Source organism: Gigantopelta aegis, chromosome 3 (genome assembly GCF_016097555.1).
Source record: "Gigantopelta aegis isolate Gae_Host chromosome 3, Gae_host_genome, whole genome shotgun sequence".
Lineage (NCBI taxonomy): Eukaryota > Metazoa > Mollusca > Gastropoda > Neomphalida > Peltospiridae > Gigantopelta > Gigantopelta aegis.
In genome coordinates this window covers 86,590,868-86,609,768 of record NC_054701.1, presented here as the reverse complement: position 1 = coordinate 86,609,768, position 18,901 = coordinate 86,590,868, and the positions used below count along the sequence as shown (strand labels likewise).

The window sequence follows — 18,901 nt, the reverse complement described above, 5'->3', positions numbered from 1 at the left end:
GGTAAAGGGTTCGCCTTCTGGTACCGGTTCGCATTCAGAGTCAGTTTAACGACTCAGTGGGTAGTGTAAGGCCACCACACTGAGTTCTCTCTCACTAACCCCCCCCCCCCCCCCCCCAAACAAAACAAAACAATTTAAAGATGTGTGTATATGTATATGTACAGTGTACATATGTCTGTCTGTCTGTCTGTCTCTCTGTCTATGTATGTATGTATGTGTTGTGTGTTGTGTGCGTGTTTGTGTGTGTATGTGTGTGTGTGTGTGTGTGTGTTGTGTGTGTGTGTTTGTGTGTGTGTATAAAATTAACTAAATAATTATGACTCCTCAACTGCCAAACTAAAAGGAAAAAAAAAAAAAAAAAAAAAAAAAAAAAAAAAAAAAAAAAAAAAAAAAAATTAGAAGAAGAAAAATCAACAAACAATTTATCAGAAAAACATTACATTGGTGTCCATTAAATATCATTTATCGTAAGACTAACTAGTTTAAAAACGTATCCAACATACGTCCGCTCGTTAGATACGTTTTGAAACCACTCGTTTTAAGATACATGTTTTTGACGGCTACTCGTGTGATGCCAATAAAGCCACAGCAAACCCGAAAAGACAAGACAAATGACCGCATTAGCATACAACACACGGGTCAATGCGCGGCCAACAAACTGTGATGGTCACGACTTGTGGTCAACGTTATCTCCGTTTCATCACAGGCCTCGGCGGTGTCGTGGTTAAGCCATCGGACATAAGGCTGGTAGGTACAGGGTTCGCAGCCCGGTACATGCTCCCACCAAGAGCGAATTTTAACGACTCAATGGGTAGGTGTAAGATCACTACACCTTCTTCTCTCTCACTAACGAATAGAAACTAAGAACCAGATAGCCTAGTGTGCCCAGGACAGCATGTTTGAACCGTAACTGGATTATAAGCACGGAAATAAGTTACGGTTAATGGTTCGTTCGATTTGGGATCGATCCCAGTCGGTGGGCCCATTGGGCTATTTTTCGTTCCAGCCAATGCACCACGACTGGCATATCAAAGGCCGTGGTATGTACTACCCTGTCTGTGGGATGGTGCATATAAAAGATCCCTTGCTGCTAATCGAAAAAAGTAGCCCATGAAGTGGCGACCGCGGGTTTCCTCTCTCTATATATGTGTGGTCCTTAACCATATGTCTGACGTCATATAGCCGTAAATAAAATGTGTTGAGTGCATCGTTAAATAACATATTTCCTTCCTTCCCAACAACCATGTAAAGCACGTACTAGCGGGTAAATGTCTTTCAGTGCACACAATAAGCATGTCGGAACCTTTGGGGACCCCCCCCCCCCAGTTAAAATCCCTCAAGCGAACAACTAAGACAGACCAAACATTATCAGTAGACGTGTCTAAATGTACTGGGTACGAATCGTCTGGGATATAAAAAGGTCCAGGGACGAAACAAAAAAAGAAGGGTAACCCTACAGTTTTGGTTATGAGAATATTTACCGCTTCGCTTCGGAGGCCCCACGACCAAAACTGTATTATTTATTTATTTATTTCAACTTATTTGTGTGCTTTTATCCAATTAAGGTTCAAGCACGCTGTCCTGGGCACACACCTCAGCTATCTGGGCTGTCTGTCCAGGACAGTGGGTTAGTTGTTAGTTGTTAGTGAAAGAGAAGACGGTGTAGTGGCCTTACACCTACCCATTAAGCCCTTAAGAACTCGCTCTGGGTTGGAGCCGGTACCGGGCTGCGAACACTGTACCTACCAGACTGAAGTCCGATGGCTTAACCAATGCGCCACCGAGGCCGGTTCCAAAACTGTAAAGGCAATCGCCGCTTCAGCCCGTACAAATACACTAGAGCTATTGCTGTACATATAGCCAGTTACATTCAGCCGTTTACCAGCAGCAGTACCGTGACCTCGGAAAATCGATTGGCTATCACGTGACTCAATAACGAATTGTCCAGAGCATTTCTTTATTTACTTTGTTAAGAGCAGAATGGACACCTTTTTACTTTCTCTTAGCTGCTTGTTGGTACTACAAGGTAAGATTTCTTATGTTATTAAGTTTTAGCAACTTAGTTGAAACTGTTATGGTACAGAAAACTGATTATTATGATTATATAATTATTATGTTTGCAAGTAGAGAGAGAGAGAGAGAGAGAGAGAGAGAGAGAGAGAGAGAGAGAGAGAGAGAGAGAGAGAGAGAGAGAGAGAGAGAGAGAGAGAGAGAGGGAGGGGGGGGGGGGGGGGGGGGGAGAGAGGGAGGGGGGGGGGGGGGGGGGGGGGAGCGGACGGGCGAACGAGAGAAACAGGCAAAAAACGGGATCCGAAGATGTGTGGGCCGGGGGTCGAGGTCGACTAGCTCATAGTGTTTACTGACTTTTTGTCCCTTTATAAATGGTGGATCAGTAAAACCTGTATACTATTTATAAATTAGTTATCATTTTCACAACCGGCTGACAATGAACAACGTGAGTTCTAAGATTTTGTTTTTTGACTAAGGATGATATTATGTTCCATTGCTGTTAACAGTTCGTGTCCTAATACAGCTTCACGGATTTGTACAGATAATATCTGGAAAGGTTTAAAATTTCTCTTCGGGAGCTCCCGCGTACATGTGGTGTGTGACAAGGTCAGAGAAATTCCTTTCTCACGGGCGTGCACATGGTTCGCGTAAAACTTGAGGATACAGAGACGTTGAAGCCCATGGTAAATGGTGTCCTCCCATTTTGCCTACAACCCAGTTTGCCTACAACCCACTTTGCCTACACTCAGTTTGCCTACAACCCACTTTGCCTACACTCAGTTTGCCTACAACCCACTTTGCCTACAACCCACTTTGCCTACACTCAGTTTGCCTACAACCCAGTTTGCCTACATTCAGTATGAAAAGATGCCATCTCCAGTTAAAAGTGGAGCATTCCATGTATGTATAAAAATAACATGACAAAATAATATGACAAAGACATATTTTATTATAAAAACGATTAACGTTACACAACAAAAACAATTAAAATATAAAATGACCTCACAAATATTAAACAAATATTTTGTACAAAGTTTAACTTTAATCCTATATGAAGGCCATTTCACTTTGATCACAGTATTGTAAATAGTGAATATGTTGACTTAGTATTGTAAATAGTGAATATGTTGACATAGACTGTGTATATAGTGCAAATGTTGACCTACCATGTGTAAATAGTGAAAATGTTGACTTAGATTGTGTTAATAGTGCATATGTTGACTTACCATATGAAAATAGTGAAACTGTTAACTTAGATTGTGTTAATAGTGCAAATGTTGTCTTACCTGAGAGTCCCACATATCTCCATATACCATTTGTTAACAATGCATATGTTGATTCAACTTATAGTAGTAACACAACTGGTTGTATCCCATCAGTAAACACTACAAATATCAACTCACCTGGATATAGTACTGATATTACAAGCCTATATTCACCCCCTATCAATACTTCATGTATAAATGTTCTCCCACCCTGTGATAATATTCCAAATGTCTACTCAGTAACAGATAATAATTTATCCGCATATATTGACCCACCATGTTATTGTAGCACAAATTTATTTTTACCTCGAAATGTATATCCACAAACGGGTAATAATTTACCGGCATATATTGACCCACCATGTTGTAGTAGTACAAATGTATTTTTACCTCCATATGTATATCCACCATATTTATATACCTCAAATGTACATACAGCTCCTATCTCCTATACAACTGTTGACTCCCCTCCTATTAGCACTGTCACAATTCCTTGTGTAGCTAAGAAAAAAAGACCACAACATCCCCAAACCACTGGCCTCTTGTGACAGTTCTAAAAATACCAAATTAACCTTTCTCAGTATTAATGTGTGTGGACTCAGAAGTAAACTTAAAATTCCTGAGTTTGTAGAATTTGTATCCAAGTATGACATTCTTTGTCTTACTGAAACAAAAACAGATCAAACCGACTGCATATCAACATTACTACCAGGCTACACATTCTTTTTGAATAACCGGAGAAAAAGATTATGTCCATCTGGTGGAATAGCCATTGGTATAAAAAATGAACTGTCATCTACTATAGATTTTAATGTTACAAATAATTCTGAATATGTGTCTTGGTATAGCATTCCTCCGGAAATGACAGGCCTTTGTGAAAAACTTACTATTGGTGTTGTATACATCCCCCCTATTGGATCCCCATATTATAAAGAAGATACATTTGAACAAATTGATAATGAAATTACTAAAAATACAGCACAACACAGCCCACTTTTACTGTTAGGTGATTTTAATGGTAGAACTAAATGTTTTCCAGATTACACTATAATTGACACAGACATAGACATATTTTACGACATAGATAATGATATGTTAGATTTCTTTAATGACATATTCAAATTAGAATCATATAATGTACCCATAGAAAGAACAAGCCAAGATATGGGCAAATCCAACGGGCATGGTATTAAATTACTGAACCTATGTAAATCACACAATCTTTATATAGTAAATGGTCGAATAGGAGATGACAGAAACATTGGAAAAGTTACTTGTAAAGATAGTAGTGTGGTTGACTATGCCATTGGCACCCATCATATATTTAAAATAGCTAATAATTATCAAGTGTATGAGTTTGACCCACTTCTGTCAGATGTACACTGCGGCCTAATACTTACCTTGAATGTAAACGAGAATGCTGCATGTAGTGACAACAATATTCCAAATTGTATTATATACTCAACAAATAACAAGCCTAATAAGTAGAAACCCGAAGCGTCTACTGAATTTAAAAATAGCATTAATAAAGACTCACTCGATAACATACTAACAACCCTAAACAACTCGTCTATTGACATCCAAACATGTGTCGATACATCTTCATAAATCAAGGCTAATATTCGTTCCTCGTATTCAGCCTTGATACATGTCGTCAAGAAATCGTGCCACAAAATGCTTAAATTTCATTGGATGCGATGAGATCTGATTGCAACGAATCGCAACGCTCCTTATAGATTCCCTTGTTATTGTAAACAAAGATGGCAGCGTCAGCGTCCGTGGAAACGTGTCGTGTTTGTCACGATATGTTAAAAAAAAGGTTTCGGCGGTTAATTTTTGATATTGCTTTCAAGATTGTCACATGTTACTGATGCTGTGATTGGTCAGCGATATCATCGTGTAAGGGACATAATCGGTGTTACAAATTTTCTTCCAATAGATGGCGCTAGTAGTGGATATCAGTAATCTTGACTACATGTATCAAGGCTGAATACGAGGAACGAATATTAGCCTTGATTTATGAAGATGGTGTCGATAATACAACAGAGACAATGAAAAACCTATTTTTAGACGCGGCTGAATCAACTCGAGGTCAAGCACGCTCTCGCACGATCAACCGACGTGCAAAACCCAAAGGTCACCAGTCACTGTACGGAAAGTCGCATAGTTGTCGAGTACTCCGTGGAAAATATCATCAGGCTAAAAAGAATTACAACTTAAAAAAACCCATTAGAAAATAAACTAAGACTTATTAATGCAAGTAAATCGTATAAAAAGTCGTTGATAAAGGAACATTCCGTAAATAAATTCAATATTGAAAAGAAAATGCGTAACTCAAAGCCGCACACCCTAGTTCCATCCAGCGAAAATAAATTATAATTTGGTTAATCTACAAACCTGTAACACACTTAGATCACGTTTTTATCAAATGGAGTGAAAAAGCAGGTTTTATATCGATAAATACCATGGGAATCCCCATGTCCCAATTGCTTGAAATAATTTTGAAAGTTAGTATTCTGATGTCACCGGTAGATGTCGCTCGAAGCACAACAATGCCTACGTCACGACAAATTTCACAGACTTGGGGTGCGTTCGTTTCACCTCTCCTGGACATGTTCCAACTGTTCTGTCCTGGTTGTATCCCCTCTCCAGATATCGTAAGACTTAGCAAAATTATTGGTTTTAAGGGTTTGTAACGTTTTGTATTGAGACACTTACTTGTCTGAACTTTATTGTTACTGAAAATGTTCACGAACTGTGAAGAAAAATCTCACAAATGAACAACAACAAATCGGATGTTGATTGCGCGAACCGTGCACGAGAAAACAAACCCGAACCAAAATGATAACGGTCACGTGATATACCAACGTCTGTGACATTGAAATGGAAATATCCCCTCTAAAAATAGATTGGACCTCGCTTGCTTAACGGTTTTTTCTCGACAGAACGTCTTGTGAAAAAATGAAAAAAATGCATTTCGTGGTTTTACAAACATCAGGATTACCAAAAAGCACTTCAGGTGAATGGAAATGTGTATTCTAAATAATAAAATGTAAGTAAAGTGCATTTTATTTGTGGAAAATGGGGTTTAATAGCGAAAAACAACGCCGTAATGGTTAACAAATAGCCGTAACTAGGGTGTGTCCCTTTAAGAACAAATGACCCCAAAGCTTTTTACAAATTACTAAAACCACAGAATGAAGAAAATAACTTCTCCCCACTTGACGATTTTTATACATTTTTCAAAACTATAAATGAAGGCGAACCGGACGAAGACGAAATAAATATAAATCTGGATAACATAGATACACACAGTGAAAATGTTTTAAACAGAAAGATAGAAGAAGGAGAAATATTATATGCTATAAAACAACTGAAAAATGCCAAGGCACCTGGAATCGATGATATTATAAATGAATACATTAAAGTGACTGCCGACATGATGCTTCCAATTTATTCCAAGTTATTTAACATAATTCTCGATAACAGTGTTTTTTCAAATGAGTGGTTGACGGGGGTAATTAAACCCATTTTTAAAAATAAAGGAAATCGTTTACTCCCTGAAAACTATAGGCCGATAACGCTGCTCTGTTGCATCTCGAAACTATTTACGACTATTTTAAACAACCGATTAAATACCTTTATTGAAGGAAATAATATATTAAACGAAGCTCAAACAACTTTCAGAAAAGGTTACTCTACCACTGATCACCTATTTAATATACATTCATTAATCGAAATTCTGAAGAAAAGAAAAAAGAAATTATTTTGCGCTTGCGTAGCTTTTCAAAAAGCTGTGCTTGCGTAGCTTTTTAAAAAGCATTTGATCTAATCTCTAGGACATGTCTTTGGCAAAAATTGCTTAAAAATAACATAAATAGAAAATTCTTCAAAATTATCTACCAAATGTATCAAGGAATAAAATCTTGCATTTGTACAAACAATGAAACATCAGATCTATTCCCTTGCAATATCGGTGTCCGTCAAGGAGAAAGTTTGTCACCTGTTTTGTTTTCTATTTATTTAAATGATCTAGATAATTACTTAAAAGGCCACAATTGTACTGGGGTATCTATAGCCACAGATGACATAGCAACAATCTCGGAAACCATTCTTTATTTTCTATGCTTATTATATGCCGACGATACTGCGCTTCTCGCAACAAACGCCTTCGATTTACAACAATCCCTTAATGCCTTTTCACAATATTGCAATAAATGGAAACTTAAAGTTAACGTAAACAAAACTAAAATAATAATTTTTAATGGTACTGCTACCGACTACAAGAAGGTATTTACATTAGGAAACCAAACACTCGAAAACGTAAAAGAGTACAAATATTAACTTTTACCAATATATATATATATATGTATGTATATATATATATGTATAGATGGATAGATAGATAGATAGATTATTACTATTAGAAATATATTTCATTTTGTATTATTATAATTATTAGAAATTTTTGTTTTGATATTGTACATGTAAATTTTCTCCTGTAAACCCCATCTTGTCACTGTCATATAATTATTGTTAATGTACCTCATATGCCGCTGAATAGCGGCCTGAGTGAAATAAAGTTCTGTTCTGAAGGACTAATACTAATCACCATAAAGAGCACGAAATCACCTTTGCGCAACTAAGCCCCAATTACATTACTTTTGTTCATTATAATCTTAATTGTTTATGTAATACAATATTTTTATATTGGTTTGAGACACAAAATAATAGGGACTGTCCCACTTTGAACTGGGGATGTCACTTTTTCACACTGTAGGCAAACTGAGTGTAGGCATACTGGGTTGTAGGCAAAATGGGTGTAGGCAAAGTGGGTTGTAGGCAGAATGGGAGGGAACCTGGTAAAACGCTCGCTTCCGTGATCCATGGCAATAGCCAGACACTAATCCCCAAGTGGTCGCAGTCGGCGTGAAATGATTAGTCATCGATGGTTAACAGCAAACTCGCATTCAGTGTGGTCAGCGGCCTTTACTGTGATTTTAACAAACTGATTTAAATGATGAATTTGTTAACCAAACTGTGTTAGATTTTGTAAATATTATTAATGATGTAGCAAAACCCATTTTTTCTACAAACGTGTCATACGGTGTTACTCCGCGTTCCCAAGTAACTAAACAGAGACCTGACTGGTATTCGGATGTCTGTGAATTTAAACGCTGTGAATTTCTCAGGTTACTGAACGAGTACAGACAAAATGACTCTGAAGAAAACAGATTATTGATGGTACAAGCGCGCACTAATTTCAAAGCAAGTGTAAGACAGTGTAAACGTGACTTTGATTGTAAGCAGACAGATAGATTATTAGCAGCCAAACGTAATAACGTCAAAGAATATTGGAAATTGTTGAAAGGCGTGTCATATATAAACTCACCTAATATAACTAGTACTGAATTTGGGAGGTATTTCAAACATGTGAATAATCCGTCAAGTGACTTGTTTACTCCAGATGAAGATGTGATTGATTTTATTGAACGATATGCAAATAATGAATTTCAGGTGATGTTCGAAGAACTGAATATTTCTATTGATTTCGCTGAAATCATGAGTGTTACATACTCAAAAGAGCAGCGGACCAGATCGTGTTATAAACGAGTTTCTAATCAGTGGAAAAGATATACTATGTTCTTATATGTGTTCTATTTTCAATGCAGTTTTTCAAGTCTGGCCACTTCCCACAGTCATGGGCGGATGGTTACATAATACCACTACATAAAAAGGAAGCATAAATGATGTTAATAACTATCGTGGGATTACCCTACTTAGTTGCCTGGGTAAACCTTTTACAAAAATATTGAACAATCGACTTACCTGTTGGGCTGAGAACTGTTATATATATGTTGAAGGACAAGCTGGATTTCGCACAGGCATGGGAACAACGGATAATTTATTTGTATTGCATTCGTTAATAACACACTTCGTGAACAGTGGAAAACAGCTTTTCTGTGCACTTGTGGACTTTTCTAAAGCTTTCGATTATGTAGTGAGAGACAATTAAATTTGTGGTATAAATTAATAAACTTAGGAATTAGAGGAAAAATGCTTAATATAATACGCGATATGTATAGATGTACAAAATCCTTTGTGAAGGTCAACGGTTCATTGTCAGAACCTTTCCTATGTGCAACTGGTGTTAGACAAGGGGAATGTATTTCTCCGTTTTTATTTGCAATGTATATCAATGACCTAGAAGAGGAACTAATTACTAAAGGTGTAGATGGAATTGACATAGGAATGATGAAACTATTTATACTTTTGTACGCAGATGACATAGTTTTAATGGCTGAAAGTAAAACTGATTTACAATTATGTATAAATACTCTTCATGACTACTGCATACGTTGGAAACTTCAAGTTAATATCGAGAAAACTAAGATTATGGTGTTTCGTAAAGGAGGAAGACTGTCTAAAGATATACATTTTAAATATGGAGATTGTCTACTTGAAATTGTTAATAGACTTTCTTATTTAGGAGTAGTGTTTACCCCAAAGGGATCCTTTATTGAATTGCAGAAAACGTTAGTAGGTCAATCACAAAAGGGCATGTTTCAGATGAGAAAATATTTGAATCCATTTATTTCTTTAAAACCAAGTCATGTGTGTTGTATTTTTGATAAGTTAATATTTCCTATCTTATGTTATGGATGTGAAGTCTGGGGTTTTAGCCCGGCAACATACATAGAAAGAGTACACCTAACATGCTGTAAACTACTGCTTGGGGTTAAACAGAATTGTCAAAAAGATTTTGTATGTGGTGAACTTGGCAGATTCCCTATGATCATAAATAGACACTATAGAATTGTTAAGTTCTGGTTAAAAATTATAAAATCCGATAATAGAAAATATGTCAAAATGTGTTACGACATGATGTTAAATGACATTGTTATATTTCCTAACAAGATTAACTGGGCCATAAATGTGAGAAATTTATTGAATGAAACCGGCTTCTCTGAAGTATGGTTGAACCAAGGAGTTACAAACGAAGTACATTTTTTTAAAAATTATTTACACTGAGATTAAAAGACATATATATACAAAGCTGGCGATCACGACTAGTACAATCTACAAGAGCTGTATTATATCGTAATTTCTCAGATACATTTAGTTATAAGCAATATTTAGACTGTGTGTATGTTGAAAAATTTAGATTTGCATTGACTAGACTTCGTGTATCAGCACATAGGCTATCTGTCGAGACCGGAAGGTGGGAAAAGCCAAATGCTGTATTACTCGAAGACCGAGTATGTTATAACTGTAACGTTATTGAAGACGAATACCATTTTATACTTATGTGTCCTGTTTATAATACCATTCGTAGAAGATATATTCCTGAATTTTATACAAGAAATCCTAGTATGTTTAAATTTATACAATTATGTAACAGTGAAAGTGTTCAGTTATTGAGGAAACTAGCTCTGTTTTGCTATAGAGCATTTCAACACCGAAATAATATATTATATAATTAATTTAAAGCTTCTCCAGCATAACTCATGTATAATATTAATATTATTTGTGTGTGTCTATATCCTAAATTATTTAATTGTGTTGTATTAATTAGCTTATCCTCTTATTATTATTACATTGTTAGCATTTATATAATGAAATGCATGTATATATACACCTCCTGTTTTATAATGTATTTACTTAATGTTATTTTGTATGCTCAAGGGCCAGTTGGCCTAATGCAATAAAGAATAATACATAACGGTCGTTGTCATAGAAAAGATCATGGCTGCAACACATTTTCCCAAACAGAATATAGTTTCAGAATACAGATTTGATAACACGATAGTCTTGTACGTTGATAAACAATAACAAGATTCCAGTATAGATATATATATCTATGTGTGTGTGTGTGTGTGTGTGTGTGTGTGTGTGTGTGCGTGTGCGTGTGTGTGTGTGTGTGTTTTTCGGACAACTTTAATTCCAGTCAGCCATTACCCGATATTCAAATGACGTAAGAGTATGTGATGCGGAGTCTTTTTGAATTAAAATGATGTCAACTCGAATTACGTCATATTGGATGTCCATACATAAAAATAAACTAGTGCTTAACGTTTTTTTGTATTCTAAACGCTGGACAGCTTTCAGTGTAAGGCTGCTATTGAAATGTTTTTGTTTAATGACTACAAATGCATAAGTCAGTTACGGAGTGTCACCCTAGTACGTTTGCTTAAATGTCAATAAACCTAGTGCCGTGACCTGAATTAATTTACATCTTATTTGCAAAGTTATAAAATTTTGAAAGAGTATGATCTGAAAAAAATATATACGACCGTTATGTTTGACCCCCAATCACCGTCATGACCACACCGAATGCGAGTTTGCTGGTAACCATCGATGACTAATCATTTTACGCCGACTGCTACCACTTGGGGATTAGCTGCTGGCTATTATTGTCATGGATCGCGGAAGTCGTGTCGATAATACCTATTATGGATAACATTAGTTCAAATCATGCCAGCACTGATTTGTCCACTTCGATTCGTCAAGTTCAGTAACAGAAATATCTTTCTGATATCCATAGTGCTCTAATACTTACATATTCGTGTAAATGTAATACTGACACAAACAATCCTGTAAATCATAGTAACGGTGTACGAAGGGAAACAGCACACAAATGGGTTCCTAGTAAACGTGAAGACTTTATAAATAATATCGACGACAACATAATCGAAAGCAATTCTCTAATTCTTGACGACGAGTCTACTAATACAAAAGCACGTGTCACAAAGGCCACCGATATGTTAAAAGATCTATTTTTAGACACGACAGCCTCGACATTCCGTCACGTGCGTGTATACAGTAACAGCCGTAACAAAAGGTCAGCGCACAACAAGCGACCCTGGTTCGGGATAAGACACAAACATTTACGTACGAAGTATCTCGAGGCCAAAACAATATACGCTAGAAATAAAACTACAGATAATAAAATGAGATTAATTAACGCCAGATAAAAAGAGTATATTTAAAGCTTTTGCACAACATAAATTTAAAACATTAATTAAATTGAGACGGTTACGGTTAGATGATCCCAAAGCCTTTTATAAAATACTTAAGAAACAAAATAACTTAGATAACAACGTTAACGTTCCTCCTATTGATATATTTTTCTACTATTTCAGCGACTTAAATAAGGGCGAACCCAATAATGATAACTTATTTAATTTTAACATGGATAAAGTACTATACGAAGTAAACAATGACAGTATTATTAACGAAAAATTCAGTGCAGATGAAATAATGAAAGCCATAAAACAACTAAAATATCATAAAGCAGCAGGTGTTGATAGAGTAGTTAACGAATACATTAAGTCAACCGCTACGTCGCTCATGCCAGTTTATGTTAAACTTTTTAATACTATTTTTGATAATGGAGTCTTACCAGATGAATGGCATACATGTACCGGTATTATTATACCAATTTTCAAAAACAAAGGAAGTCGGCTACATCCCGAAAATTACCGACCAATCACATTACTTTGCTGCTGCTCTAAACTGTTCACAACTTTACTTAATAACCGTTTAAGTTTATTTATTGAGGAAAAGAATACCATTAGTGAAGCCCAAACCGCGTTCCGTAAAGGCTATTCAACGACAGACCATATTTTTTTTACATTACATCACTTAACAGATATCTTGAAAAATAGGAAAAAGAAATTATATTGCGCTTTTGTGGATTTTGAGAAAGCATTCGATACGGTACCTAGAATACAGCTTTGGCATAAACTACTACAGCATAACATAACCGGTATTTTTTTTTTAGAATTATCCATCAAACGTATCAAGGTCTTAAATCAATGATTGTCGTAAATAATCAGCAATCTACTTTATTCCCATGTAACAACGGTATCCGTCAAGGTGAAAATTTATTCCCTATTCTATTCTCCCTGTATTTGAATGATTTAGAAGATTATTTATCTAGCCATGGATGTGAAGGGGTTTCCCCTACAACAGACAACCAAGATCACCCAATAGATATTGCTTTACACATGCTTTGCTTGTTATATGCAGACGATACTGCCCTATTATCAACCTTTGCAGCAGACCTGCAACACACCTTAATAATATGTTTTATCAATATTGCAATAAATGGAAACTTAAAATAAACGGCAACAAAACGAAAATATTGATTTTTAACGGTAACACTGGAGATTATAAACAAAATTTTAAGATTGGAAATAATACATTAGAACATGTGAAAGAATACAAATACTTAGGAATTACTTTTACAAAATTAAACAACTTCGAGTTACAAAGAATAGACTTAAACAACAGGCTACCAAGGCCATGTACTTTGTACTATCAAAATCAAAGGACAACTGTCTATCAACCGAATGTAAACTTAAAATGTTTGACTCAATGGTTCTGCCAGTTTTATTATATGGATGTGAAATATGGGGATATGAAAAAGTTGATTTATTTAATTATGTACAAATAAACTTTCTAAGACACATCATACCCGTTAAGAACGCAACACCAATATTTATGCTTTATGGAGAGTTAGGGAGAACGCCTGTCGAGTTAATTATATATAGAAGAATGGTATGTTACTGGGCGCGACTGATATCAGGAAAACAATCAAAATTGTCTACTCTTTTATACAAAATTATGTTAAATGACCACCTTACTAACGGAACTAACTATAACTGGATTAATACTGTTAAAACACACTGAATAACTTGGGAATGGGTGATATCTGGATAAGACAATCTTTCATATCAGTAAATTGTCTCTCACAACAAATTAAACAAAGACAATGCGATCAGTATTTACAAACATGGAAAAATAACATATCACTGTCATCGAGAGGCAACACTTACCGATTATACAAAGAACAACTATTTTTCGAAAGCTATATCAATAAACTACCAGAAAAACTGTGGACAGCACTCTTAAAATTTAGAACGTCTAACCATTACCTACCCGTTGAAATTGGACATTGGAATAATATACTCATAGAAGATAGAATTTGCACATTATGTAATGTAATAGACATTGGCGACGAGTTCCATTATCTTTTTATTTGCCATTTTTTCCATAATTCAAGAGTCCAGTTGCTACACCCATATTATTATACGCGACCAAGTACTTATAAATTTAGAGAACTAATGGAGAATAAACGAATTAGTACCCTAAAGAAATTATCATATTTCATAAATATAATAACTATTATCCTGTTCAATTATTTAGACCCAAAGTTTTTTGCAAATGTTACGTTTATTTCCTATTCGATATTTGTTTTCTTTGCATTTACATGAAAACAAACCCAAACCCCGACAGGTTTTATATACAAATCATCATATAAAATGCACGAAGTTGACTTAATTCCACTTTTTAAAAATCTCTGTGTCGTTTGAATGCACGTTATTTCTCCTATAAATAACTAAGGTCATTTGCATATCAAAAGCATCATTCTATAGTGCGTTTCAAACTAATGTTCGGTTCTATCGTCCTATCCGCACAAATCGTAGTATGACCTATATTAAAAAAAATATCTGTAAACATGAAGCAGGCGCGGATTCAGGTGGGGAGTTCAAGTGACAAAACCTCAGTTTGAAAAAAAATATGTATCAAATATTATAATTATATTGTGGAATACACAAGCGCGCGCGCTGAAGGGAGAGACAGACAGACAGACACACACACACACACACACAGAGAGAGAGAGAGAGAGAGAGAGAGAGAGAGAGAGAGAGAGAGAGAGAGAGAGAGAGAGAGAGAGAGAGAGAGAGAGAGAGACGTCATTTATGTAACGACGCACTCAACATATTTTAATCTATGGTTATATGGTTATAGGGAGAGAGAGAGAGAGAAAAATATGGTATGCATGCGATTGGTGGAGGTGTGACCCTCTGCACAACCCCATCCCCACTTAAGGCTTCTTTTGTATATGGAGCGGGACGTAGCTCAGAGGTAAAGCGTTCGCTCATGGTAGGTCGACTGATCGATCCCACATGGTGGACCCATTGGGTTGTGTCTAGTTCCAGCCTGTGCACCACAAATGATGTATAAAGGCTGTGGTATGTGCTATCTTGTCTATGGGATGGTGCATATAAAACGTCCCTTATTGCTTATCAAATTTGCTTATCGGAAACAGTTGCCCATGTGGCGATAGCGAGTTTCTTTCTCACTGTCATAATGCTCCTTAACCGTTTTGTCTGACGCCACATAAACGTATATCAAATGCGTTGAGTGTGTCGTTAAATAAACATTTCTCTCGTATGTATGTGTAGTCTATATGCATTTCTAGTCGATTAGTTTATAGGTTGTTAGGTTGTTTGATAGTGAATGATATGGAAATAAATTGTTTTTGGTGTTAAAGAGTTCATGCATACATTAAAGTAATACTCCTGATGGGTATGGAGAAATAACTTAATCAGTCGACGAACTCATTTCTTCATCACTATCTTCGTTAAGGGGGACTATCACATGGGGTATTTTATTTCTTATAAAACTATTTTGTTTTCTAAAATCTTCTTCGATCTTTATTACATGTTTAACTGCGTCAGAGAAGTGTGTAGGTGTGACAGAGTTCAATGCATGTGCAAGTTATCTCCGCACCGTGGCCATTTTACCATCATTATGACGAGCTATGTGCCCTTTGACTTAACTCCAGATCAGTTCTATCGGATTGAGTTCAGAATGTCTTGGCGGCAGTCTTAGACACAAGTGCCAATGGCGTTCAGCAATATCATCAGTAACAAATTGCTTTGCACATTTGTTACTTTTCACAAGTTCATAAAGAACTGGCTTTGTCATGTTACTCTCAAAAGGTATATTTTTGTTTCGTAGCCACGACTGAATTTCTTCCTTTTTAGCGTTTAGTGCAGGACATCGTGTAATCTCAGTTAATTTGTTGTGGTAGCTTGCGTTATCCATGACGATAACAGAAGGTTCTGGTAGAGAAGGCATAAGTTGTTCTTCAAACCATTTGATGAAATTGTCATGATTCATCTCACCATGATAGTCTCCGTCTGTTTTTTTACCCTTAAAGATCAATTCACAGCCATCTATCAATCCATATTTATCACAGCCAGCATGACAAATAATAAGTCTTTTTCCCTTCCCAGTCACCGAACAGAGTTTAGGAACTCGATCAGCAGCGTCTGATTTCGGCAGGTGATTGGCGGTACTTGTGCCCGGGTGGATATCTGTCCAGTGGTGGGATGTTGTGTGGTTGACATTCACCCAGGTCTCATCTTGATACACTATTAAATACCCCTGTTCTCGTAAACTGGATATTTCATGGAGATAGGACAGTCTCCTGTCTGATATATTGGCGTCCTCAAAAATCACTTTTCCGGTTGTAGACATATGTTGGTATTTAAAATCGAGGTCATGGAGTGTTCTTCGTAAAGTTGATATGGATATGTTGATTCCACATTCCTCCCTTAAAGCCACGTTAATCTTATGTAATGTAGGTAATTCGCCCTCTCTATAAAATCTGTATACTCGTCGTCTAATAACATCTTTATCAAATAAATCGATGAGTTTTCGGTCGCGTTTTTTAACAGTGATTTCTGTGCTTGGATTCGTAGAGCTTAGATTTTTCACAGTTCTTTTTACTGTTAAAACCGAAACTTTAAGTGCAGCGGCAACTCAATCGACAATTCGATAAGAAGCATACCTAGGTCTACTGCGCTGATATTCATCTTCAAAATAATCGAAAACGTTCTTAATACACAATTTTACATCAACTGAAGTGTTTTTCGATTTACCCATATTTTTCCTCAAATAGCAATAACAAGAATGTCGACTACTACATTTTCAATGAATTTATATACCCTACCTAACTTGTATTTTACGTGGTTTACACATTGCTACAATAGCACGTGCAGTCATAGATCGAAATAATGATGTTATTGACCAAGCAATGCTATCGTATTTTGAACATTCAGGGCTGTGTCTGCGGGATGAAAAAGTGGTTGAACCCATACGAGTCCGAACAATAGCCCTTTGGTTTTTCGCATTACAAATGTAACACCCCACCCCCAAACCCCAGCCCCTAGCACCACCCTAAATACTATATATAATATATATATATATATATATATATATATATATATATATATATATATATATATATATATACGTATGAGTTCCCAATTTAGAGGCAAATTAAATACCATTTTTATTATTATTTGATGTTGGTGGCCTTTGACATTTTATCCCCCTCCCCCGGTCTTCTGGGTCCGGCCCTGCATTAAATTTATTTATAAATTTGGAAAGCACATTCCTGCGGTGTGTGAGGTGATTTGTGTTTATTACTGTGCTACACCTCAGTTGTGTTAGGTTAGATATGGTATGCTAATATATAATTGATATAATAAAATAAAAATACACAATACATTAGCTAAATTTATTAAATATAACGCACCTACAAGAAAGGGTTACATGTTTTGTTTGTTTACATCTATGTTTAACGGAAAGATTAGACAATGCTGTTACACACTGCAACAAAATAATAACCTTGATTTAGTGAAACAAGCTATACTGGCCTTCACGTAGCCTCAGATCCCAATGTTTTGATATGCAAATGACCGTAGTTATTTATAGGAGAAATAACGTGCATTCAAACGACAGAGATTTTAAAAAGTGGAATTAAGTCAACTTCGTGCATTTTATATGATGATTTGTATATAAAACCTGTCGGGGTTTGGGTTTGTTTTCATGTAAATGCAAAGAAAACAAATATCGAATAGGAAATAAACGTAACATTTGCAAAAAACTTTGGGTCTAAATAATTGAACAGGATAATAATGAATTCAAACGCCCTTGACTACAAACACCATCAAAATCAAACAAAATTAACAAAATACTATCATTATCCACTGCACCATATATAAGTTTAACAATCTATTCGTTTATAAGTACTTGGATACCCGTATATTTGTATTAAATATCTGTATTATTACATAATATATTGATGTGCGTGATTGTATATATTTGTATATGTGTTTGTGTATGTATTGTTATTAATGTATTTACTGTCAACCATCTTGTCACGTGTATATAACAAAATGATTATGTATATATTCCTCCTATGCCGTTGTGTAACGGCCCGAGTATAAATAAAGTCTTGTCTTGTCTTGTCTTGAGGGAGTTTCGCTCTGCAGTTATTACATCGTTTGCTATGGTTCTGTCATTATCTATTTGTCACATATAATTTTCTCATTAAACAGCCGAGCAAAAATCACAGAACATCTGATCTCATGTCTACTGTTAGCATAATACGTATTTGGTATCTAAATACCCCTCGGTGGATCCATTCAACTGATTTTGTTCTCGTTCCAGCCAGTGCATCACAACTATTAAAGAGACCCGCTACGTTGTTCCATGCAAGGATTGTTGACTTAAAACATATCAGCTTATTTTTAGCTACTGATTTTCGGTGTCAATGTTGTGTGTGTAATGGTGGTGAAGGTATGACACGTAATCTAAAGTGTTTTCTGGAGTGGCTGGGACGGTGTTTATTTTGCACCAACAGTTTATCAGATTTTCATCTTATCTTTTCACATGGCCTCCTGGCCATGCCTCTTGTTTTTAAAAAAACTTTTTCTGCAACTGCATTCAGGGCTTACGAAAGCTGGCGAAGTGAGACAAAC

General features: G+C 35.9%; 1 protein-coding gene across 1 annotated transcript in view; it reads left to right on the top strand.

Annotated features, from left to right (window-relative positions):
• The first annotated feature begins 1,909 nt into the window (after positions 1 to 1,909).
• Positions 1,910 to 18,901, top strand: part of LOC121369239 — a 53,092-nt gene continuing 36,100 nt past the window's right edge. Inside the window, exon 1 of the mRNA XM_041494193.1 lies at positions 1,910 to 2,026. Coding sequence (XP_041350127.1) covers positions 1,981 to 2,026 — 46 coding nt within the window. The 5' untranslated portion in view covers positions 1,910 to 1,980. The remainder of the gene's footprint in view (positions 2,027 to 18,901) is intronic.